At 44.8% G+C, this 24,264-nt stretch overlaps 1 protein-coding gene and 1 pseudogene across 1 annotated transcript; one reads left to right on the top strand and one right to left on the bottom strand.

Moving 5' to 3' along the window:
• The first annotated feature begins 6 nt into the window (after window positions 1-6).
• Window positions 7-4,998, top strand: LOC119339212 (polyadenylate-binding protein-interacting protein 7-like). The gene is made up of 6 exons (XM_037611351.1): window positions 7-422; window positions 1,444-2,243; window positions 2,517-2,910; window positions 3,168-3,238; window positions 4,291-4,415; window positions 4,523-4,998. The coding sequence occupies exons 2-6, from the start codon at window positions 1,500-1,502 to the stop codon at window positions 4,803-4,805; spliced, it is 1,617 nt and encodes a 538-aa protein (XP_037467248.1). The 5' UTR covers window positions 7-422; window positions 1,444-1,499; the 3' UTR covers window positions 4,806-4,998.
• Window positions 4,999-6,862: 1,864 nt separating this feature from the next.
• LOC119341882 lies at window positions 6,863-10,124 on the bottom strand (annotated as a pseudogene).
• Between the last annotated feature and the right edge of the window lie 14,140 nt (window positions 10,125-24,264).

Genomic DNA, 24,264 nt, shown 5'->3' with positions numbered 1-24,264 from the left:
TCCCCTCCCCTCCCCACGGCCGCCCTCCACCACGCCACAAATCCCGGCGACCCACCCCGTCTCCGACCCCGCCTCGGCCACCACCTCCGAATCCCCTCCGTCTCCGCGCCGGCTCCGGCTCCGTCTCCGTCTCGTGGGCGGTGACGACCCGTACCCTGCCCCGCGTCGGGGAGGGGCGGCCGAGGCTTTTTATCCTTCGCGCCCCATATGGGCCGGTCGCCAGCCATATATTACTACCAGCTCATCGACCGGCGGAAGGGCATCGGCTCGCGTTGGCGGGAGCTCTCCAGATCTGCCGCGGACGCTCGCCTCGTGTAGATCCCGTCCGGATCTCGGCGCGGCGTCGGCTTGCTCTCTCCTCTCCGAGCGTCTCTCTGTCCGTAGCTAGCGCGGGCGCGCGGGTGGCCTGGAGAGCCAGCCAGGTGCACTGTTTGCTCAATCTCGTCTGCCTGGCCGGGCGCATGATTTGATTTGATTTTCAAGCCTCTGCTAGAGCTAGAGCTGTGTATGATTCCGATTCGGGGTGGCGTAGCCCTAAGCTTATTTTCCTTTTCTGTTGTTTTACTGTTACGTTTGCCGCTCATGCGAATTTACTAGTATTATTTTTGCGAATTTACTGATTTAGCGGCGAGGCGAAGTTATTGCCGTAAAAGGGCCAATGCGTACGACTGAAGCGTTAGATATTTCAACGTCCTAGCCGGTGAATTTGGCGTATAGAAACTGCATGGGGGAGATGCAGCTTTTGTGACGCTGGCGGTTGTAGTAGTAGCTCAGGCAGTTATATCTGAGCCAAGAAAGGCCACGCCATTTTGTGTGCAAATGGGTGACGCCCTATTCTAACGCCCTTTTTTGGAAAGATACCTACCGTCTTTTAGGCCTTGTGTAAATTTGGAAACTTCTATTACAAGTAGGCCTTGTAAATTTGGAAACTTCTATTACAAGTAATGCTGATAATACTGTTGCCATGTCTGCATGATAGTAACAAAAAAGAAACTTTTTGAAGCCTAACAGTACGATTTAAAGGACCGACTAGTTTGGCAATTCTAACAACTTGTCAATTAGTTCATCCATATATGTCATGTAAATTAATAAATGGCTTACCTAGATTAGAGTTCACATTTCGTTTGCTCTAAATATGACTCAAATAATTGGAGCCAGACCTTATTGGATTAGTTTTTATTTGCGTGTGCTGTTTTTGATAAGCATGAAATTGTTTTTCCCTCGAAAATAAAATCGATTCTCAGTAATCTGGCATAAATTTATTATTTATAGCTACCTCACAGAAAATTATGGGAGTAACTAAACAGTTTTGCAGATTAGCAAATAGCTTCTTGCCATTACAGGATACATGGCTTTTCTATTTCAGTTATTCATAGGAAATGTAATTCTTGTAAATGTGCTGAACCATACTAATACTAACCTTGATGTTTACCACCTTTTCAGGGTTTGGGTAAATCTTATTGGAAGAGTTTTCCTGTACATGTAATTTCTGTTAAAAGATGACTTCACTGAATAAAGTTGTTCCAAATAATGGTGATGCAAGGTCAATGTTGCCAAATAAAATCACTGCATTAAATCCCAATGCAGCAGAGTTTGTCCCTTCATGTGTTATTAGACCATCCTATGGTAATAGCACAGCTTCAGATGCAAGTAAGTCTGAACTTAGGGGGTCACCTGGAAAAAAAATTCTAGATAGGTCTGAGTCGTCCAAGTCTAATAACTCAGACGATGAGGCACACCAGTTCTGGCGTAAGCAGCTCCCAGATGATATTATTCCAGACTTCACTTCTTTCGAGAAAATCGAACAAGAACCTGAAGAACTGTCCCTTGCTGGATTATCCTTGAATGCACCTCCTTTCTATGGGACAAAAGCTAGCCGCTTGTCAAGAGAACACCAAGAGTTGTCTTCTTCAGCTAGCAACCTGGAACTTGGGCATACCAATTTATTTTACGAGGATAATTCACAGTCAACCTTTTCAACTGTTGGTTCAAGCAATTGGGAGCAAAATTACGTGGGTGACCTCCACTTTGCTAATGAAAATCAGGACCTTCAGTATGATCCTACCACAGGCTTTACTGACAGTTTTGCTAGTGAGTACGTTGCAGCATCAGATGGCCTTTTTGATCCCCTAGAGTATTTAGCGTCTCAGTTTCCTGGATTTTCAGCAGAGAGTCTTGGGGAGCTGTACTATGCAAATGGATGTGACTTCAATCATACTATTGAAATTCTCACCCAGCTAGAGGTAATCTCTTTCTATCTGTAATTTTCACACTAACTCCTCTATACGTCCAATCAGAGCATTGCTTAATATAGCTGACTCTTCTTGATGTATATTGCTGAAACTTTAATGAATTTTCTTTCTGCTCAAGGCACCAGTATTAAACATATCCTTTGAAAGACAATATTAAAATCTCTTTCCTCTTTATTTGGTAATATACATTGCTTCGAGCAGTTATGTTACAATTGCAACATTCAGTAGTATCTCCAAGGGTTATTTTTTCTTTTGATTTTTCAGATGCAAGTGGATCCTACTTCCAATCAGGCAATGAATTTGACCCCCAGCTCACCAAACTTTAGTACGGGCGACTTTCCTGCCCTGCCAACAGCAGAAGATCAAAACGGTTTCTCTAAGGGAGATATGGATATCCTTGGCTTCTTCAGTGGGCGCAATTCTTCCACCATATCTAGTGGTACTGGTGATTTTGTTTCAGCTGTTCGGAAACTTGCATCGCAGAATTCTGGCCACAACAAGTTCAAAAAGGGTCCTGATTACGGCAATGGTGTTTCTACCGTTTCTGTACCCAAGCAGTACAGTTTTGGTTCTAAAACATCTTCCGGGAACAAGTATCAAAGTGTTAGTAGTGCACGTGCAGCTGCAACTCCATGGCTTGATACTGGCGATGCAGTCGGTAATACTCATCTGAATACTATAAGTTATTTCTTCACATTGTATTGTTGTTATCTTAGAATAGGCAAGTAAGGATTCGTACATTGTGCTTTAGAATGTATGGGTTGAACCAGAATGATGTGGATCATGGATAGATCTCAGGAAGCAAATTATAGTTGGGTGTGCATAATTTGAAGCGTATTGGTGTATTTTCATGTGTTCCTTCTAGATAGATGCAATTATATGCTGATGGATTTATGTTTGTACGTGGCCCAACAGCAAACATGTATTCGGAATCGAGGGAAGAAGCTCGTGATTTTGCCCGTGTCCGAAATGCATGTTTTGAGCAGGTGAGCAGCTTAATTGTTGTCTCCAGATTCTTGGTTGTACATGTATCTATTCTTCTAAACCAATGTACACGTTAATTTGCATTTCTTGTTTAGATATCTGTTCATAAGGAATATTAGAAAGTACATTGGCAGAACCATAGTAGGAATTTGTTGAGGGTTTGGCCTACGCATTGAATTTGGCATTGTTAATCGGTTTTTGTTGAATTTGGCATTTTTAAAATTGGTTGTTGCTGTCTTGCTGTATGTATTATAGTTGTGTATCATTGTCATGTGCTTATGTTTTTTTAACTGCAGTCAAGAATAATCATAACTCCGCCTATGTCTTCTAGGCATAGCCGGTCCCAAGCCCGGGTAAAGGAGGAGGGTTGTGATAGGCTTGGCGAGCCAACGTAAAAACTAGCCAGTCCCATAGGTATGAAACCGATTTGAGCGAGAGTAGTACTAGGATGGGTGACCTCCTGGGAAGTCCTTGTGAAAGAGTTTCATATCTAAGGGTTGTGATAGGCTTGGCGAGCCAACGTAAAAACTAGCCAGTCTTTTGGGTATGAAACCCATTTGCGCGAGAGTAGTACTAGGATGGGTGACCTCCTGGGAAGTCCTCGTGAAAGGGTTTCATATCTAGCCTACCCCAACTTGTTTGGGATCAAAGGCTTCGTAAGTAAGTAAGTAAGTAAGTCAAGAATAATCATAAAATGTCTCCCATTTTAACTTCGTTCCGGCTACACGTCTATGAAAGTTTATCTTTTTTGAATCATCAATGACATTAACCTTGTCTTGTTCCTTTCCTTCCTAAATAGAAGGGCAGACCATTTAAAAAAAGAAGGGCAGAGAATATTCATGTTTTTGTATAATCTTTCCACTACTCATATGCAAGTTTGCAAGCCATACAAAATGATGGATTTGTGCGACTTATTCTAGGGAAGGGCAAATCTGGCCCCATAGCTACTAGTATCATATAAATTTCATCCAGGATACCATGAGTCGCTACGTCTTGCATATTTGACTCATTAATTTTGTTAGTTGGAATATTGATGGAAAGATGTACTTGGCAGGCTAGACAAGCTTACCTAATTGGCAACAAAGCTCTGGCCAAGGAACTAAGCATCAAAGGTCAGGCCTATAACTCGCAAATGAAAGCAGCTCATGAGAAAGCTAGAGAAGCTATTTATTTACAGAGGTTGCTTTCTCCCCTTTACAAGCTAGCTATGTATACGCTGCTTCTGTGGAATGTCGTATTTACAAGCACTTCTGTTTCATCCTGAAACTTTTTGTTTCATTGTCCAGGAACCCTGGTGCTTTGCAACGGGGGAGTGATCGTCTGATTGATCTACACGGCCTCCACGTGAGCGAAGCAATCCATATCCTGAAGGTCGAGCTCGGCTCCCTGAGGGGCATGGCGAGGGCTTCAGGCGAAAGGATGCAAGTCATGGTATGCGTCGGAACAGGCCACCACACCAAGGGGTCTCGCACCGCGAGGCTGCCCATCGCCGTCGAGCAGTTCCTTCTGGACGAAGGGCTCCATTACACGCAACCTCAGCCCGGCCTGCTTCGCGTCGCCGTGTACTAACATCATCTCTTAGGTAAGCACCACAGAGAAAAGCAACCCCCAAAAAAAGAGGAGAAAGAGATGCAGGAGAAAAACTAAAAAAAGGGCTGTTGTAAGTTCTTGGTAGTTGTATATTAAAGGAGCCAGCAGGAGAATAGCCTGACAAAACAGAATACAGTGTAAAATTATACATAGATCCATTCAATTCACATCCCATTCCCCTTCTGCCGTGCTTATTCATGATATGGTTCTGTGGAGTGTGGAGTGCATGCGGGATGGACTGTGGCGAATGTCACACCTGAAAGCGTGGGAAATCTTCTCGGTTCCAACTGACCGGCATTCTGCGGTTATAACAAGGCGTGGGATTGTGTGGACTCTGACGCTTTCACCTGTTTGTTTTATTTTGTTTCTGAAGCCAGGAAGTTCCTCTTGAGAGATCTGCAAACGAACACTCGTGGTTGCTTAAACAACTCATGCGGTGCATCTACATGAGTAGAAAAATCCAAAAATGAGCGGAATTAAGAACCTAGTAATTTAATGGTAAACATTTATCATGCTTAGCTTTCTCACGGATATACAGAAATAATTTATGTATGGGCGCAACCAAAACAGAAAGGGTCAAAAACATCCGCGACAAAGCCAACGCAGCGACCTCATTCTGGTACCAGGCATTTAGACATCTGAACTCTTTGTAAAGTTTGTTTAGGAAACTAGTATTGCTCTCAGTGTACAAAAATGGAACCATGCTAAGCAATAGTTACCACATACTGCTGTCACCTGTCAGGCATATGGGGATGATCATATCAACGGTTGACCCAGTTTTTTTTGTTTAACCGTGACTGCCACTGTTGATCTGGAGAATCATACTGAATTCAGGGAGGTGTTTCGACTGCTTTCTAAATTACTAACCGACTTTACACTGACATTAAAGCACCTACTCTGCATGGAGGTCCATCCTCCAGTTTCTGATGAGTAGATCATTTTCATGGACATGCCACAAAAAACTGGAGATAATTTCAAATTTGAACGAGAGGCAATTCCTAAGTAGAAACTAACATTTGTTGATCTCATGACACAGAAACAACTTCACTAACCTTTTATTTTCTACAAAAGACAACTAAAGGGAATTCATATTTGATAATTATAAAGGAAAGCATCAAGCAGTACAATGGAAAAGACAATAAGATACAAAATGACCAACAAAAAAAATTAAAATTACACCGAAAACCATACTAGTCGTCTTCTTCCTTCGATTGTATGCTAATCGTCAAAACTTCAAAATTACATGAACCGGCAGTAAGAGAAAGAGACACCTGCAAACGCCCCGCCATAGCAGGATTTGAAGAGCGCAATACCAACTCGCCGCTAGAAATGAGATTTAGTAACGTTGAAGGAACATCAGTTGGGGCATCACCCCATGGAGCGCAGGTTTACAATTGTTCACCATAGTCCAGAGGGTTGAAGAAACCAGATCATGTCAAATCTGTTGGCTCTCTCCGGGGTAGGGAGGGACCGCCACCACCACCGCGTTGAGGTTGCTAGGAAGCCAAAATCCAATGGAAACAATGGCCTACTAAGAAACACGAAAGGGACGTGTCCCCACGGGACGTGTCCCCACTCGTATAACTGTCGACGAGGCCGGCAGAAGGGTGAGGGGAGGGGGGCCAAGGCAGCCGCGTGGAGAAGATCTAGGTTGCAGCTAGGGTTGGTGAGAAAGAAAGGGAGGTAAGTATGTTTAACACTCCAAACTATCTGATTTAAAACAAATTCCCCATCCTTCTTTTTAGTATGGTCAACTCCCTTACATAACTGAACCATGTATTTGTAGAGGAATTTGACTATATATTACAGAATTAAGTTCATTGTAATTTCAAGAATAACTACAAACTTGATCCAGTCATGATAAAATGTAAACCAGGGACTAGTTCAGGATAAATAATTTGCACTGGAGAAAAAGAGAGAGGCCAGATCACTACAACCGTATTCCAGAACATGCGGGAGATTTCATTAGTTTCGACCGGCATTCCTCTATTCTAAGAACATGTTGGATTTTCCGGACTACATGAAATTTGAGTACTTTGACCTGTTTATGTTAAAAATCCACGCATCCAAATTCTGTTTCTCGAGTTGCCAGGAACTCTTGAGAAAGCTGCGCGCCCGTCCCAGGTGTGAAACGAATACACTCGTGTGGGTATATGAAACTGATTCCCTTTTAATTCACTACTTACATGAAAAGAGGGGAAAATAAGAACATGCAAATATCGTGGTCAAAGTTTATCATGCTTCACCTTCGATTCACTTTTGTAGATCAAACTAATATAAGAGTCGATCACTGCATCCTCCAGTTTATTTCCATCCAGTGCAATTTCCAAAGCAGATATATGTGGATTTCACTGAAACGCCATTGTTCCGACATGGGCCTTCAAAGGGCTGTGAAATCAAATCCCACCTGGAATTGTCCACCTGGAATCCCCTCAAACACCTCGAGAGAATTGGCAGCCTCGTGCAAATCTGATCATTTATATCAAAATCCATGTCGCAAAGCTTGCAAGCTTGATCATGGGACCAAACTCGCACCGCCTGCCATCAAAGACGTCTTATGGAGGATGAGACAACCAAAAAAATATTGTATTTAGGCTCCGCCTTCAATTGGCAGATCCCGTTAGCCATGAAAGGCGCCACCGCACCCTCAGAATTGGAACCGATAGGCAGAACTTGCCCGAATACTCCATCTGAACACTTAATTGCAAAGTTTGTTTAGGGACACTAGTATTGTTGTCACTGCATAAAAATGGAAGCATGTTAAACAATACTCCATCCTTCCCACAATATAAGACGTTTTAACAAGCTAACATAGCTAGCAAAAACGTCTTATATTATGGGACAGAGGGAGTAGTTACCACCTGCTGCTGTCCGGCATACACAAGGATAACCAGATCCAAGATTGTTCCAGTTTGACCAAAGATTGAACTAGTTTCTTTTTTATTTTACCGCAGGTCTAGGAGCTGAACCGTCCCTAGGAGGGCTGGTTCTCATCCTGACGTTGTTGATCCAGAAAATCCAAATTCAACAGTCTAACCAGAATCAATGAACACAAACAGAATGGTTATGGGGACATCTCAAAGCAAAACAAGAATTAGAAACATGAGCATATGTTAACTATGACTGAGTGAACTATATTCTCTAGTAGGCGCATAAAGCTGCAGATTGTTTGATACCATCAATGGAAAACCATGCAGGTTTCATAAAGGAAATTAAGCCTTCTTTATATCCTCTGCATATGCTGTAGCTTACATGGAAGAGCCAATCCAGAAGGAGATAACAAATAAATCTTCCTAATGCGTAAATCAGGGCAAGATCAATATTTAGCAATGGTGGATAGCATATTGCATAATAAAGATTTGCTTGCAGGAAATTAAACATTTCAAGCATATATAATATATTGTTTCACATTTGCCCCATAGGGGAGCTAAAAGAGCGACATCTATAATTATCTTCCCCATAGGGGAGCTAAAAGAGCAACATCCATAGTTATTACATGGAAGCAAATAGATCAAATGACCAAGTTCATTCTTAGAACTAAACATTCCCATTAGAGGCTTCGTTACAATTCTTCATGGCTACATCATTGCTCGAAGAAAAAGAAGGGTATGCGCCTGGACACTAAAAGAAAAGAAAGAATACAAATTGAAGCGCATGTCTGATTTATCCATCACACAACTTCAACTAGAAGATTCAGCATATACCCCACAACTCACGTTTACTAAGACACTAGTGCCATGCCAAGTATGTTAAGCATTCACTGACCATTTGATGTCCATTCCACAAAACAGGGTACGTAAGGCAGTAGGGTGAGTGGCAGACCTTTGAAGAAATCTTCAGAGGCGCAGATAACATGGACTTTCTGATTATCCATGTTGTATGATAATATCTTGTCGTTTCCATGAGTAAGGAAAATCAAATTACATTCTGGATGAATTGCAAACATCGAGTAGTACTCATCGTTTTTGCAACAATCCCTTCCAAACAGTTCAAAACAGTTAATGCTACACTTTAGGGTCCCCACTGTCCACTGTCATAATTCTCAAGAACCCAAATAGAGAGTTGGCAACCATCTTGATCCTCTTCCCAAACATGCAGACATCCCTGTGACTGCCCAATGGAAGCACCGCCATAGTTGTTTGGCATGCCAGGTGGCATTTTAATTTTCCCCCAAGCATTCCTTTTCATGTCCACTGTGACTATTGACGAAGATCGAGTAGGGAAATGCATAATGCCATTTAGGAAGGTGCTTTCTAAATCACCGACCCGATATGTACGGTCACCATTGCACTGACTCTGCATGGAAGTCCACCCTCCAGTTTCCGATGAGTAGATCATGGCCGTGGACAGGCCATGTTCATAATATGTGTCCAGGGGCACAAACGCCACAAAGCCGGAAGGAGTCGCCGGGTCAAAACCCAGAAAGTATTTGCCTAGGCTGAAATGCGAAAGGCCGTCAGGCAATTCTATAGGAGGCAACACAGTCCACTGATGAGTAGCAGGATTGCAGACAACATAATCGAACTCCTTAGCCTCAGGCCATTTAAAACATTGCCCCGGCCCTGGATTCGGGACAAAATTCCAACCGTACTGCCTAGGACGGCGGGATTTCCAGCATCTGCAAAGGAGCAGGCTGGTGCTGCATTGTTGGATACTGAAATACTTATAGCTGCCACGCAAGAAACGGAGATTGGCGTCGACGATCGGAGGGCTTTTCCCGGACAAATTCTGGAAACACCAGCCGAGATTGAAGTAGAAGAAACCAGACAAGGTCTGCGGCGACCTCTTGCGGACGTCTGGGGCGGAGCAGAGGGCGAGCCATTGTTTGGACACGCACTTGAAGTGGAAGAGCGAGACGTAGGGCACCCGCGACAGGATCTCGACGAGAACGTCCTCCGGGAAGAGCGCCGGGGTCGTCTCCTCCCCCTGCTGCCCATCATCCAGCCTCATCTTCTTGTTCTAAAGATGTGGCATTTCGTTTAGGTCACGGATCGATTTCACGGATCGAAGAATACAAGAGGCGAGGAACACACCTGAGAGGCGACGGGAGTGACGTCCAGGCCAGGAAGCAACGGCGGCGGCGGCGACGGCATCCGCGAACGGGATGGGGCCTCCTCGTCGCGGCACCCGTGGCCCGTCGCCGGTGGGTTGTCCTGCTCCCCGAATACTTGCTCGCCTCCTCCGGGGGCCATTGCGGCTCGGCTCGTCGAGCGTGGTCGCCGGCAGGCCGCACAGGTCGTCTGGTGGAGCGAGGGTTTGGCGAGGGGAATGGAGCAAAGGAGCGGCGGCGGCGTTGGACTTGTGTCGTCACTGGTTGTTTTTTCTTTGGGCTCGATTGTGAGAAGAAAGAGTCGTGGACTTGCTTGGTCGGCCCAATTGAGCCCGTCATATGGAGACCAGATGCTTACAAATCCCTAAAAGAAAATACAAATCCCTAAAAAAAGAAGAGGTAAAAAAAGATGCTATTTACGAATCTCATGTCATGTTGTTGGCAATCTCACATGATCAAAACGGCGTCATGAAAACCGCAAACTCTTTAATTCTTGAGCCCCCTTTGATTGTAATATATTCCGATCACGACGTCCTCTTGATACCAAACTAGTACAATTTTAATATCTCTAAGGTCTTACAAGTGAAATGAGTCAATCGATGATGTGGTGTAATTGTACATGATACTAGCTAATTGCGCGTGCGTTGCAACGAGGCATGCACATTCTACTAGTTCAACATCAATCGCGTCCGACATAAATCTTACACACATCATATTCTAGATTTTGATAAGATTTGATTTGAGTATGAGTAGGAAAGACACAAAATTAATTTTGTTGAGGTATTGGAAAGATTTGATTTAATTTGGGATGTGTAGGGGATGACAAGATATTTTTTTTATTTAGTTGAGATTTTGGTAATATTTATTTTCATTCGATTGAGTTAATGTAGGGCGTGGAGAGGAGGGGTCACGGAAGGTGGAGTTGGGCGGACGAATGCATCCCCAACTCCTCTTTACTAGTTATGCGTATAACGGTTTGCCTTCCGAAGAACAGCTTTGTAGACGCAATGTTCCTGCTCCTGCTGCATGTGCTTTCTGCGGCTGACTAGAGAGTATCGAGCATGCTTGCTCTTCTGCCATTATGCAAGAAACGTGTGGGATGAAGTGAAGAATTTCTTTCATGTCCAGCAGTGCCGTCGTGAATTCAGGTCTCCAAAACAGTGCCTTTTTGATTTCTTGTCTCGATGCACAGATCATGAGGCAACTGTGATGGCCGTAACCATTTGGCACATCTGGGATGCTCAAAATTCGGCTTGAAACACTCCTGAAGTTCCTACTCGTGCAAGCAAAAATCATGGTTATGGACATGATATTCGAGCATATTTACAAACATGTTCCTGTGAATAGATGTGAGACCATTGCTTTTAGCTCTAATTGGTCTCCACCGCCTCCAGGTACGGTTATGTTTTTTTTTTCTGATGCGGCTTTATTTCATAAGTTCAATAAGTCTGGGGCTGGTGTAGTAGCTCTAGACCATATGGGTCAATGCATCAAGGCGTGTACTGAAGTGTTGTCTGCTTCTCTCACACCCGAGATGGTCGAACCTTTGGCTCTTCGCAGAGCAGTTGACATGGTGTGTGAGGAACACTTTTTCCATGTGATCTTTGCCACTGATTGCCTCACTTTGGTGCAAAGGCTGAAATCCAAAGCCCACGATCGTTCTGTTGTTGGTTCCGTCATTGATGATATCAAGATGGCAATTCTAGGCTTCTCCTCAGTTTGTTTGTGCACGTTGGTCGGCAATGTAATGTGTTGGCTCATGTTATAGCTAGTTTTTGTTTTAACTCTTTTGGTCTTTTTTTTTCGGAAAAATCTTCCAATTTATTCATCTTCAATCAGGATAGTACAACGAACACTAGAAATAATAAAAATTACATCCAGATTCATAGACCACCTAGCGACAACTACAAGCACTGAACAGAGCCGAAGACGCGCCGCTGTCATCGTCCCTTCCTCGCCGGAGCCGGGCAAACCTTGTTGTAGTAGACAGTCGGGAAGTCACCGTGCTAAGACCTCATAGAACCAACACACCAAAACTCTTCTGGTCTTTGTGTTTTCAATTCTGCTCCGGAGTGTATCCAAGAGGCTTTGTATGACTTTGTTATTTAGTCAATAAAGGGCCGATGTTAAAAAAAAACTTCGCTTTAATAGTAGAGATTGTAGATAATGGTGACGGCGGGGAAGGAGGAGGGCAACTCACACCATGAAAAAGAAGCAGGACGAAATATACACTTATGAGGACCGATATGGTTACAAAACTAAGTCGTGTTGCGCCATGCCATGCGATATTAGAACTAGTGTTGACCCATTTGACTGTTATGAGGGATTAATTTTACCTGGTATTGGGGCACACAAGTGAGAGGCCAAATTCGCCTGAACCTGAGAGCTGAGGGTGATCGGTTGTGTGTCAGGAAAATAGGTGGACGGCATGCGTTGGTAATGGTAGCTGGTAATATGATTCTCAGACTGTATGTGCTGTTGGAACTCTCCCTGATAGCTCTGCCCTTCTAATCTTCCCAAGGTGCAGCAGCTTCAGTTTTGCCGTGCGTATATGCAACCGACGGAGCGAAATTTACGCAGAATTAGTTCTTTGCTTTAAGGAAAAAAAGTTGACAATCTTCAGTGCATGTGCTAGTTATAAACTTATAATCATGAACTAGAAGCAGTCTTTTCTTTCAGCTCTAGTAGTAGTTTGGTTCTCTCATCTGCATCATGTAATTCGTGAAACCATTAACCATATGCAAAATCTTCCCAGCTCGTAATTGCTCAGGTGCACTATATACATGCACCGCTAGTACCAGACTGAGTTGGTAGCACTAGCACCAGTAGCTGGCAAGATGTCAAAAAAAAAAAAAGCACCAGTAGCTGGCAATTTTGCATATTTAGAGACATACCAATCAAATTGACTATTTTGTGAGTTAAGAGATTGATTATTTTGCAAAAGAAGAGCTCATCGACAGTTTTACGTACACATCACACAACACCATTTCATTAGGAGAACCGGCACGTCAAAGATCAAAGCAACAACAAACACGTTCTTCCAGTGAAGCGAATATCCTCCACTATTGACAGGTACAGCTGGACATATATGCCACCGTCTCACATCATTTAGTCGCAGCAGCTCAATTTGAATAATATGCGCAACACCTCAACTCTGACTGGTGTCAAGAAATATTAGTCTCCCAGTATCTCTTAAAATTCAGATGTATATATAGCCAACCCACTCTTTTGTTCTTAAGCTTCATTGGCAGGTAGAAGGTTTCCAGCCCCCATTCAGGAGGACGCAGCTTCATTGCCAGGCAATGCAAAGAAATTCAGATGCAACATAATTCCGGTAGTAGACTAGCAGTAAGCATTGACGTGTTTGGCGGTATGCAGCGAGGACTGGGCATGGGAGGGTACAATTCACACCACCATGGAGGCATGGATACAGCTCAATCGAAACAAGAATTGGAAACACAAGCATATGTAACTATGACTCGATTGAACTAAATTCCATGCAAGCTTTATAAAGGAAATTAAGCCTTCTTTATACCCTCTGCATATGCTGTAACTTACATGGAAAAGCCAATCCAGAAGGAGATAACAAATAAATCTACCTGATGCATAAAATCAGGGCAAGATCAATCACCACCGGAATCGCACCCTATGCCGACGGCCCTGGCCGTCGGCATAGCCCTGACTAGCCGTCGGGACCCGTCGGCATAGGGTTGTCGGCAACATATCCGTCGGTGTAGCCAGGATGACCGTCGGCATAGGCCCTATCCCAACGGTGATCGTACATCTATGCCGACGGCCCCCGTCGGCCGCCGTCGGCATAGGGCCGTCGGCAACATATCCGTCGGCGTAGCCAGGATGACCGTCAGCATAGAAAGGCCGTCGGCATAGGCCCTATCCCGACGGTGGCCGTGCATCTATGCCGACGGCCCTGGCCGTCGGCAACGTCATCACCTAACGGCGGCCGCCGTCAAGTGCTGTCCAATGCCTGCTTGCCACGTGGGAGGTCTATGCCGACGGCTGGGCCGTCGGCTGACGGCTGGGCCGTCGGCATAGACCTCCCACGTGGCAAGCAGGCGTCACCCCTGAGGCAGGTCTGTGCCGACGGCCTAGCCGTCGTCATAGATCCAAACTAAGCCGACAGCTAGGCTGTCGGCATAGCCCTGCCACGCGGCAGCCACTGGGAGCTCCTGGGGCAGGTGTATGCCGACGGCCTAGCCGTCGGCTTAGTTTGGAACTATGCCGACGGCAAGGCCGTCGGCATAGACGTGCCACATGTCAGCCACTAGGAGCTCACGCCAGGTCTATGCTGACGGCCTTGCCGTCGGCATAGTTTATGTCTATTTATTTTTTCTTTTTTCTCTTTTTTTCAGCTCAATTCATTTGAATATATACAACATATATAAGAATCATACAACAATATATGCATCACGTAACAATAAGGAGCAGCATCACACAACAAATTCATCATCACACATCATAAGAAGCATCGCAAAGCATGAACATATAAGTATCATCACCACCAAGCATATAAGAATCTCACAAACAACAATAAGATAAGAAACATCACAAGCATATAAGTATCATCACCACCAAGACCGCCACAATGTGACCCAAAGGCTTAAGCGCCAGGACGTCGAGCACCGCGGAGGTCGTCACCGCCAAGACCACCGAAGCCCAGGTCATCACTGCTAGCGGCAGCGGTACCGCCAAGACCGCCTCCACCTCCGCCTCCGCCTCTGTGGATCAGAGTGGTCGGGCTCCGTGACTCGGGAGTGTTGCGAAGACCACCGCCAACGGTTAATCCACCGGTTCCCTGGATGTTGAAAAGACATATTAACGGGATATATGACTGTGTTGAAAGGCATGATATACTTTGAGTGAATAGATTGGGGATGAACTAACCGGCGAGGGGCCAACGTTCTGTGCCACAAACTCCTCAAAGCTCAGCAACGTTGGTTGTGCTGGAGAACCCTCTGCTGCTGGCCATTGAGGACACCTGCCGGCCGCCATTTCCTGAAAAGCGTGCTGCATCTGGCGATCCCTCTGCTGATGGTATGCATGAAGGCTCTCGTGCCACGCCTGTTGGAAATATGCCCTAGAGGCAATAATAAAATGGTTATTATTATATTTCCTTGTTCATGATAATTGTCTATTGTTCATGCTATAATTGTATTAAATGGAAATCGTAATACACGTGTGAATACATAGACCACAACATGTCCCTAGTGAGCCTCTAGTTGACTAGCTCGTTGATCAATAGATGGTTATGGTTTCCTGACCATGGACATTGGATGTCATTGATAACGGGATCACATCATTAGGAGAATGATGTGATGGACAAGACCCAATCCTAAGCATAGCACAAGATCGTATAGTTTGTTTGCTAAGAGATTTTCTAATGTCAAGTATCATTTCCTTAGACCATGAGATTGTGCAACTCCCGGATACCGTAGGAATGCTTTGGGTGTACCAAATGTCACAACGTAACTGGGTGGCTATAAAGGTGAGCTACAGGTATCTCCGAAAGTGTCTGTTGGGTTGGCATGAATCGAGACTGGGATTTGTCACTCCGTATGACAGAGAGGTATCTCTGGGCCCACTCGATAATGCATCATCATAATGAGCTCAGTGTGACTAAGTAGTTAGTCATGGGATCATGCATTACAGAACGAGTAAAGTGACATGCCGGTAACGAGATTGAACAAGGTATTGGGATACCGACGATCGAATCTCGGGCAAGTAACATACCGATTGACAAAGGGAATTGTATACGGGATTGATTGAATCCCCGACATCATGGTTCATCTGATGAGATCATCATGGGACATGTGGGAGCCAATATGGGTATCCAGATCCTGCTGTTGGTTATTGGCCGGAGAGGTGTCTCAGTCATGTCTGCATGATTCCCGAACCCGTAGGGTCTACACACTTAAGGTTCGGTGACGCTAGAGTTGTTATGGGAAATAGTATGTGGTTACCGAAGGTTGTTCGGACTCCCGGATGAGATCCCGGACGTGACGAGGAACTCCGGAATGGTCTGGAGGTGAAGATCGATATATTGGACGAAGGGTATTGGAGTCCGGAATTGTTCTGGGAGTACCGAGTGACGACCAGCGTGACCGAAAGGTATTTCGGAGGCCCCGACAAGCGTTGGGGGGGCCTTATGGGCCAAGGGGAGGGGGCACATCAGCCGTCTAAGGGGCTGTGCGCCCCTCCCACCCCATCTCATGTAACATGGAGAGGTGGGGGCGCCTCCCCTAGGGTAGCCACCCCTCCCGGCTTGGGAGGGCAAGTTTCCTAGGGTTGGGGGCGCCCAAACCCATCTAGGGTTTCCCCTGTGGCCGCCACCCCTCCCCTAGGGAACCCTAGGGCGCCTCCTCCACCCCCGTTCCCCCTATATATAGTGAGGGAGAGAGAGGGCGGCCGCACCCCTTCCCCTGGCGCAACCCCTCCCTCCTCCAACACCTCCTCCTCCTCCGTAGTGCTTGGCGAAGCCTTGCCGGAGAACCATGAGCTCCATCGCCACCACGCCGTCGTGCTGCTGGAGTTTATCCTCAACTTCTCCTCTCCCCTTGCTGGATCAAGAAGGAGGAGACGTCCCCGGGCTGTACGTGTGTTGAACGCGGAGGCGCCGTCCGTTCGGCGCTTAGATCGGAATCGACCGCGATCTGAATTGCTGCGTGTACGACTCCACAAACCACGTTCTTGTAACGCTTCCGCATCGCGATCTTCAAGGGTATGAAGATACACTCATCCTCTCCCTCTCTTGTTGCTAAAATCTCCATAGATTGATCTTGGTGATGCGTAGAAAATTTTGAATTATTGCTACGTTCCCCAACAGTGACATCATGAGCTAGGTATATTGCGTAGATTCTATGCACGAGTAGAACACAAGTAGTTGTGGGCGATGGTTTGTACAATTTGCTTACCGTTACTAGTCCTATCTTGATTCGGCGGCATTGTGGGATGAAGCGGCCCGGACCGACCTTACGTGTACGCTTACGTGAGACAGGTTCCACCGACTGACATGCACTTGTTGCATAAGGTGGCTTGCGGGTGCCAGTCTCTCCCACTTTAGTAGGATCGGATTCGATGAAAAGGGTCCTTATGAAGGGTAAATAGCAATTGGATATCACCGTTGTGGCTTTGCGTAGGTAAGAAACGTTCTTGCTAGAAACTCGTAGCAGCCACATAAAACATGCAACAACAATTAGAGGACGTCTAACTTGTTTTTGCAAGGTATGCTATGTGATGTGATATGGCCCAAAAGAATGTGATGAATGATATATGTGATGTATGAGATTGATCATGTTCTTGTAATAGGAATCACGACTTGCATGTCGATGAGTATGACAACCGGCAGGAGCCATAGGAGTTGTCTTAATTTATTGTATGACCTGCGTATCATTGAAAACACCATGTAATTACTTTACTTTATTGCTAACCGTTAGCCATAGTAGTAGAAGTAATAGTTGGCGAGACAACTTCATGAAGACACGATGATGGAGATCATGATGATGGAGTTCATGGTGTCATGCCAATGACGAAGGTGATCATGCCACGCCTCAAAGATGGAGATCAAAGGCGCAAGATGTTATTGGCCATATCATGTTACTTTATGATTTGCATGTGATGTTTGTCATGTTTAGATCTTATTTGCTTAGAACGACGGTAGCATAAATAAGATGATCCCTCATAAAATTTCAAGAAAGTGTTCCCCCTAACTATGCACCATTGTGAAGGTTCGTTGTTTCGAAGCACCACGTGATGATCGGGTGTGATAGATTCTAACATTCGCATACAATGGGTGTAAGCCAGATTTACACATGCAAAACGCTTAGGTTGACTTGACGAGCCTAGTATGTACAGATATGGCCTCGGAACACAAGAGACCGAAAGGTCGAACATGAGTCGTATAGCAGATGCGATCAACATGAAGATGTTCACCGATGATGACTAGTCCGTCTCACGTGATGATCGGACACGGCCTAGTTGACTCGGATCATGTATCACTTAGATAACTAGAGGGATGTCTATCTAAGTGGGAGTTCATTAAATAATCAAATGAACTTAATTATCATGAACATAGTCAAAAGGTCTTTGCAAATTATGTCGTAGCTCACGCTTTGGTTCTACTGTTTTAGATATGTTCCTAGAGAAAATTTAGTTGAGAGTTGACAGTAGCAATTATGCGGACTAGGTCCGTAAACTGAGGATTGTCCTCATTGCTGCGCAGAAGGATTATGTCCTTAATGCACCGCTCGGTGTGCTGAACCTCGGGCGTCGTTTGTGGATGTTGCGAACATCTGACATACACGTTTTGATGACTACGTGATAGTTCAGTGCGTAATGTTAAACGGTTTAGAATTGAGGCACCAAAGACATTTTGATACGTTGCGGAACATATGAGATGTTCCAAGAGCTGAAATTGGGATTTCAGGCTCGTGCCCACGTCAAGAGGTGTGAGACCTCCGATAAGTTCCTTAAGCCTACAAACTAAGGGAGAAAAGCTCAATCATTGAGCATGTGCTCAGATTGTCTGAGTACTACAATCGCTTGATCAAGTGGGAGTTATCTTCCAGATGAGATAGTGATGGTTCTCCAAAGTCACTACCACCAAGCTACTAGAGCTTCGTGATGAACTATAACATATCAGGGATAGACATGATGATCCTTGAGCAATTCACGATGTTTGACACCACGAAAGTAGAAATCAAGTAGGAGCATCAATTGTTGATGGTTAGTAAAACCACTAGTTTCAAGAAGGGCAAGGGGAAGAAGGGATACTTCATGAAACGGAAAATCAGTTGCTGCTCTAGTGAAGAAACCCAAGGTTGAACCCAAACCCGAGACTAAGTGCTTCTGTAATGAGGGGAACGGTCACTGAAGCAGAACTACCCTGGATACTTGGTAGATGAGAAGGCTGGCAAGGTCGACATAAGTATATTGGATATACATTATATTAATGTGTACTTTACTAGTACTCCTAGTAGCACCAAGGTATTAGATACCGGTTCGGTTGCTAAGTGTTAGCAACTCGAAATAAAAGCTGCGGAATAAACGGAGACTAGCTAAAGGTGAGATGACGATATGTGTTGGAAGTGTTTCCAAGGTTGATGTGATCAAGCATCACATACTCCCTCTACCATCGAGATTGGTGTTAAACCTAAATAATTGTTATTTGGTGTTTGCATTGAGCATAGACATGATTGGATTATGTTTATCGCAATATGGTTATTCATTTAAGGAGAATAATGGTTACTCTGTTTATTTGAATAATACCTTCAATGGTCTTGCACCTAAAATGAATGGTTTATTGAATCTCGATCATAGTGATACACATGTTCATGCCAAAAGATATAAGATAGTAATGATAGTACCACCTACTTGTGGCATTGCCATTTGAGTCATATTGGTATAAAACGCATGAAGAAGCTCCATGTTGATGGATCTTTTGGACTCACTCGTTTTTTGAAAAGTTTGAGACATGCGAACCATGTCTATTAGTATGTACGCATGAAGAAACTCCATGCAGATGGATCATTTGGACTCACTTGATTTTGAATCACTTGAGACATGCAAATCATACCACATGGGCAAGATGACTGAAAAGCCTCGTTTTCAGTAAGATGGAACAAGAAAGCAACTTGTTGGAAGTAATACATTTTGATGTATGCAGTCCAATGAGTGCTGAGGCACACAGTGGATATCGTTATGTTCTTACTTCACAGATAATTTGAGTAGATGCTGAGTATATTTACTTGATGAAACACAAGTCTGAATTATTGAAAGGTTCAAGTAATTTCAGAGTGAAGTTGAAGATCGTCGTGACAAGAGGATAAAATGTCTATGATATGATGATAGAGATGAGTATCTGAGTTATGAGTTTGGTATACAATTAAGAAATTGTGGAAATTGTTTCACAACTAATACCGCCTGGAACACCATAGTGTGATGGTGTGTCTGAACATCATAGTTGCACCCTATTGGATATGGTGCATACCATGATGTCTCTTATCGAATTTCCACTATCGTTTATGGGTTAGGCATTAGAGACAACCGCATTCACTTCAAATAGGGCACCACGTAATTCCGCTGAGATGACAGCGTATGAACTATGGTTTAGAGAAACCTAAGCTGTCATTTCTTAAAAGTTTGGGACTGCGAAGCTTATGTGGAAAAGTTTTAGCCTGATAAGCTCAAGCCCAAAGCGGATAAATGCATCTTCATAGGACACCCAAAACAGTTGGGTATACCTCCTATTTCAGACCCGGAAGCAAAAGTGATTGTTTCTAGAAACGGGTCCTTTCTCGAGGAAAAGTTTCTCTTGAAAGAATTGAGTGGGAGGATGGTGGAGACTTGATGAGGTTATTGAACCGTCACTTCAACTAGTGTGTAGCAGGGCACAGGAAGTTGTTCCTGTGGCGCCTACACCAATTGGAGTGGAAGCTGATGATATTGATCATGAAACTTTAGATCAAGTCACTATCAAAACTCATAGGTTGACAAGGATACGTACTACTTCAGAGTGGTACGTAATCCTGTCTTGGAGGTCATGTTTCTAGACAACAATGAACCTACGAACTATGGAGAAGCGATGGTGGGCCCGGATTCCGATGAATGGCTCGAGGCCATAAAATCTAAGAGAGGATCCATGTATGAAAACAAAGTATGGACTTTGGAAGAACCACTTGATGGTCGTAAGGCTGTTGGGTGCAGATGGATTTTAAAAGGAAGACGGACAATGATGGTAAGTATCACCATTAAGAAAGCTCGACTTGTCGTTAAGATATTTTCCGACAAGTTTAAGGAGTTGACTACGATGAGACTTTCTCACTCGTAGCGATGCTAAGAGTCTGTTGGAATTATATTAGCAATTACTGCATTATTTATGAAATCTTGCATATAGGATGTCAAAACATTGTTTCCTTGACGATTTTCTTGAGGAAAGGTTGTATGTGATACAACCAGAAGGTATTGACAATCCTGAAAGATGCTAACAAGTATGCAAAGCTCCAGCAATCCTTCTAAGGACTGGAGTAAGCATCTCGGAGTTGGAATATACGCTTTGATGAGATGATCAAATATTTTGGGTTTATACAAAGTTTATGAGAAACTTGTATTTGCAAAGAAGTGAGTGGGAGCACTATAGAATTTCTGATGAGTATATGTTGTTGACATATTGTTGATCAGAAATGATGTAGAATTTCTGGAAAGCATATAGGGTTATTTGAAAAGTGTTTTCCAATGGAAAACCTAGATTAAGCTGCATGAACATTAAGCATCAAGATCTATAAGGATAGATCAAGATCGCTTGATAGTACTTTCAAACGAATACACACCGTGACAAGATTTTGAAGGAGTTCAAAATAGATCGGCAAAGAAGGAGTTCTTGGCTGTGTTATGAGGTGTGAGTATTGAGTAAGACTCAAGACCTGACCACGGCAGAAAAGAGAGAAAGGACGAAGGTCGCCCCCTATGCTTTAGACGTAGGCTCTACAGTATGCTATGCTATGTACCGCACCTGAAGTGTGCCTTGCCATGAGTCAATCAAGGGGTACACGAGTGATCCAGGAATGGATCACATGACAGCGGTCAAACTTATCCTTAGTAACTAGTTGACTAAGGAATTTTATCGATTATGGAGGTGGTAAAAGAGTTCGTTGTAAAGGGTTACGCCGATGCAAACTTTTACACTAATCTAGATGACTCTGCATAGTAAACCGGATTCGTATAGTAGAGCAGTCATTTGGAATAGTTCCGAATAGTGTGTGGTAACTACATCTAGAAGATGACATAGAGATTTGTAAAGCACACACGTATCTGAAAGGTTCAGACCCATTGACTAATATCCTCTCTCACAAGCGAGATATGATCAAACCCCATGGGTGTTGGATTCATTATAATCACATAGTGATGTGAACTAGATTATTGACTCTAGTGCAAGTGGGAGACTGTTGAAAATATGCCCTAGAGGCAATAATAAAATGTTTATTATTATATTTCCTTGTTCATGATAATTGTCTATTGTTCATGCTATAGTTGTATTAATTGGAAACCGTAATACATGTGTGAATACATAGACCACAACATGTCCCTAGTGAGCCTCTAGTTGACTAGCTTGTTGATCAATAGATGGTTATGGTTTCCTGACCATGGACATTGGATGTCATTGATAACGGGATCACATCATTAGGAGAATGATGTGATGGACAAGACCCAATCCTAAGCATATCACAAGATCGTATAGTTCATTTGCTAAGAGATTTTCTAATGTCAAGTATCATTTCCTTAGACCATGAGATTGTGCAACTCCCGGATACCGTAGGAATGCTTTGTGTGTACCAAACGTCACAACGTAACTGGGTGGCTATAAAGGTGCGCTACAGGTATCTCCGAAAGTGTTTGTTGGGTTGGCACAAATTGAGATTGGGATTTGTCACTCCGTATGACGGAGAGGTATCTCTGGGCCCACTCGGTAATGCATCATCATAATGAGCTCAATGTGACTAAGTAGTTAGTCATGGGATCATGCATTACGGAACGAGTAAAGTGACATGCCGGTAACGAGATTGAACAAGGTATTGGGATACCGAATATCGAATCTCGGGCAAGTAACATACCGATTGACAAAGGGAATTGTATACGGGATTGATTGAATCCCCGACATCGTGGTTCATCCGATGAGATCATCGTGGAACATGTGGGAGCCAATATGGGTATCCAGATCCTGCTGTTGGTTATTGGCCGGAGAGGTGTCTTAGTCATGTCTGCATGGTTCATGAGCCCGTAGGGTCTACACACTTAAGGTTCGGTGACGCTAGAGTTGTTATGGGAAATAGTATGTGGTTACCGAAGGTTGTTCGGAGTCCCCGATGAGATCCCGAACGTGAAGAGGAACTCTGGAATGGTCCGGAGGTGAAGATCGATATATTGGATGAAGGGTATTGGAGTCCGGAATTGTTCTGGGAGTACCGGGTGACGACCAGCGTGACCGAAAGGTGTTTCGGAGGCCCCGGCAAGCCTTGGGGGGCCTTATGGGCCAAGGGGAGGGGGAACATCAGCCCACTAAGGGGCTGCGCGCCCCTCCCACCCCATCTCACGTAACATGGAGAGGTGGGGGCGCCTCCCCTAGGGCAGCCACCCCTCCTGGCTTGGGGGGCAAGTTTCCTAGGGTTGGGGGCGCCCAAACCCATCTAGGGTTTCCCCTGTGGCCGCCACCCCTCCCCTAGGGAACCCTAGGGCGCCTCCTCCACCCCTTCCCCCTATATATAGTGAGAGAGAGAGAGAGGGTAGCCGCACCCCTTCCCCTGGCGCAGCCCCTCCCTCCTCCAACACCTCCTCCTCCTCCGTAGTGCTTGGCGAAGCCCTGCCGGAGAACCACGAGCTCCATCGCCACCACGCCGTCGTGCTGCTGAAGTTTCCCCTCAACTTCTCCTCTCCCCTTGCTGGATCAAGAAGGAGGAGACATCCCCGGGCTGTACGTGTGTTGAACGCGGAGGCGCCGTCCGTTCAGCTCTTAGATCGGAATCGACCGTGATCTGAATCGCTGCGTGTATGACTCCACCAACCGCGTTCTTGTAACACTTCCGCATCGCGATCTTCAAGGGTATGAAGATACACTCATCCTCTCCCTCTCTTGTTGCTAGAATCTCCATAGATTGATCTTGGTGATGCATAGAAAATTTTGAATTATTGCTACGTTCCCCAACAACGCCATGGTCTCCTGGCGTGTGTACTCCATGTAGGCCTACAGTATGACATGATGGAACTCATAAAACTACTAAATGTGGAAAATAAAGTGATAAATGAAGATAAGAGGGAAAATACTTACAGTTTTCCGCTCCTGAAAGAGGGACTGTGACAGTGCACTGCTCATGGGCGTGCTCGTGCGCTGGCTCAGGCTTGGGTCGATCCGACAGAGCTGTGTGTAGGAGATAGTAGGAGTGATCACAGCATCGAGAACCGCCTCCCGATCGTGCTCCTTCGGCCCCATGCCCACCACCACCCTTTCGTCCAGATCCGCCGCAATGGGGTCAGGTGTGTCAGGATGTAACCTCAGATACCCATCGGAGTAGGCCTTCTTCCTATGCGTGGTCTTCTTGCCGTAGTACTTGGGCTCGCTAGGCTTGGGGTCCTTCCGCGTATGGGCGATCTCCCACGCCTGCATGTGTGAGAGCAGCCGCTTCAGTTTCTCCTCCTGCACCACCAAACATAGGTTAGTCATACATAAGAAAGTGATGGTAAATAGAAGAAGAAGAATGTTTAATGGGGTTAGTCATACATTAACTGCCTTGTGGAGATAGTGGTTTCGGTTTCCCTGAGCATGTACTCCCTCCTTCCCTCGGTTAGCCTTGTTTTTGACACTCATAGCCGCCCAGGTGATAC

Source organism: Triticum dicoccoides, chromosome 7B (genome assembly GCF_002162155.2).
Source record: "Triticum dicoccoides isolate Atlit2015 ecotype Zavitan chromosome 7B, WEW_v2.0, whole genome shotgun sequence".
NCBI lineage: Eukaryota > Viridiplantae > Streptophyta > Magnoliopsida > Poales > Poaceae > Triticum > Triticum dicoccoides.
This window is presented reverse-complemented; position numbering and strand designations above follow the sequence as displayed.